At 61.5% G+C, this 2,323-nt stretch overlaps 1 protein-coding gene across 1 annotated transcript in view; it reads left to right on the forward strand.

Moving 5' to 3' along the window:
* Positions 1-1,481: 1,481 nt before the first annotated feature.
* Positions 1,482-2,323, forward strand: part of WIZ (widely interspaced zinc finger motifs) — a gene marked incomplete at its 5' end in the record, with an annotated part of 22,181 nt that continues 21,339 nt past the window's right edge. The window contains one exon of the mRNA XM_017839731.1: positions 1,482-1,985. Coding sequence (XP_017695220.1) covers positions 1,482-1,985 — 504 coding nt within the window. The remainder of the gene's footprint in view (positions 1,986-2,323) is intronic.

The following is a 2,323-nucleotide window of genomic DNA, read 5'->3' on the forward strand; positions in this document are numbered from 1 at the left end:
ATCCCATAAAATCCCTCGGGATATTCCCGAGTTCACCATCCCATAAAACCCCTCGGGATATTCCCGAGTTCACCATCCCATAAAACCCCTCGGGATATTCCCGAGTTCACCATCCCATAAAACCCCTTGGGATATTCCCAAATTCACCATCCCAATGCTCAAAACTCGGATTGTGGGAGGCCAAAATCCTGGGATTGCAGCACCAGCGTGTCTGGCGGCTTCTCCTCGTGCTCCTGCCTCTGCCATTCCCTGATTTCTGGATTTTCCCAGCTTTCCATGGCGTTCCCAGCCCGGAGCCTGACGATGTGCGAGGTGGTCGGGCAGGAATATCCCGAGTTTTCATCCTCAAAACTTGGGCTGTGAGTGGCCCAAATCCCTCAGGATTGGAGCTCCAGCTCCTCCCTCCACTGCCTCTCACTCTCCTCCCTCAGCCATTCCCTGACTTCCATCTTTTCCCTGTTTCCCTGCTGTTCCCAGCCCAGAGCCTGACCCTGTGCGAGGTGTTTGGGCAGGAACATCCCGAGTGCTCAGCCATTCCCTGACTCCCATCTTTTCCCTGTTTCCCTGCCGTTCCCAGCCCAGAGCCTGACCACGTGCGAGGTGTGCGGGCAGGAATATCCCGAGTTCATCCTTCTAAAGCTCCACAGGAGGGTTTGGGGTTGCCAAAATCCCCCAGGATTGGATCAGCAGCACATCCTCCCTCAGCCATTCCCTGACTTCCATCTTTTCCCTGTTTCCCTGCCATTCCCAGCCCAGAGCCTGACCCCTGTGAGGTGTGCGGGCAGGAATATCCCAAGTTCATCCTTCTAAAGCTCCACAGGAGGGTTTGGGGTTGCCAGAATCCCCCAGGATTGGATCAGCAGCACATCCTCCCTCAGCCATTCCCTGACTTCCATCTTTTCCCTGTTTTCCCTGCCGTTCCCAGCCCAGAGCCTGACCACGTGCGAGGTGTGTGGGCAGGAATATCCCGAGTTCATCCTTCTCATGCTCCACAGGAGGGTTTGGGGTTGCCCAAATCCCTCGGGATTGGATCACCAGCTCCTCCCTCCACTGCCTCTCACTCTCCTCCCTCAGCCATTCCCTGACTTCCATCTTTTCCCTGTTTTCCTGCCGTTCCCAGCCCAGAGCCTGACCCCTGTGAGGTGTGCAGGCAGGAACATCCCGAGTGCTCAGCCATTCCCTGACTTCCATCTTTTCCCTGTTTCCCTGCCGTTCCCAGCCCAGAGCCTGACCCTGTGCGAGGTGTTTGGGCAGGAACATCCCGAGTGCTCAGCCATTCCCTGACTTCCATCTTTTCCCTGTTTTCCTGCCGTTCCCAGCCCAGAGCCTGACCACGTGCGAGGTGTGCGGGCAGGAACATCCCGAGTGCTCAAAAGTTGGGTTGTGAGTGGCCCAGATCCCCCAGGATTGGATCACCAGCACATCCTCCCTCAGCCATTCCCTGACTTCCATCTTTTCCCTGTTTTTCCTGCCGTTCCCAGCCCAGAGCCTGACCACGTGCGAGGTGTGCGGCGCCTGCTTCGAGACGCGCAAGGGGCTGTCGAGCCACGCGCGCTCCCACCTGCGCCAGCTGGGCGTGGCCGAGTCGGAGAGCAGCGGGGCCCCCATCGACCTCCTCTACGAGCTCGTGCGCCACAAGGGCAAGGCCGACGGGGCCCCCTCCGCCCTCGTCCCGCCCCTGGCCAAGAAATCCTCCGGCTCCCCCAAGGAGCCCGGGGCCGCCCCCCGGCCGGCGCTGCTGGCGCTGGCCAAGGCCGAGCGCCCGCCCGAGGGGGCCGTCAACAAAGCCATCAAATCCCCGCCGGGCTTCGCCAAGGCCCTGGCCCAGCCCGGCTCCCCCGTGCTGAAGAAGGTGCCGCCGGCGCTGGGGGGGTCCCCGTCTCCCAAGAATCCCGAGGAGAAGAGCTCCAAGCTGGCGCTGAGCCCGCTGCCGGGGTCGCCCACGGCCCAGTGGCCGCAGGACGAGGACGGGCCCCTCAACTTGAGTGAGTTCCGCCGGTTTTCCTGGGCTTTCCCGCTTTTCCGAGGGGTGGGGGGGTGTCCCTGGCCTCTCCCCTCCTCTCCCTGCTTGGTTGTGACTGTCTCGGTCTTCCCTGTCGACGGGCATTCCCACTGGGATTTCGGGAAAGCCGCTGCCTCTCCGCCCTCCCAGCCCTTCCCGTCTCTTCCCTGGTTCTCCCGACTGCTCCGGGTGGGCTGGAGCGCCCTCGGCTGCTCCCGATCCCGATAAATCCGAATCCCGACACGGCGGGTTTGGCTGGCATCGCATTCCCACATTTCCCGCTCCTGGAAAGCCTCTGGGAATCAGCAGCTCCTGGGAATC

This window comes from Lepidothrix coronata, unplaced genomic scaffold (genome assembly GCF_001604755.1).
Source record: "Lepidothrix coronata isolate B3197 unplaced genomic scaffold, Lepidothrix_coronata-1.0 Scaffold471, whole genome shotgun sequence".
Taxonomy (NCBI): Eukaryota; Metazoa; Chordata; class Aves; order Passeriformes; family Pipridae; genus Lepidothrix; species Lepidothrix coronata.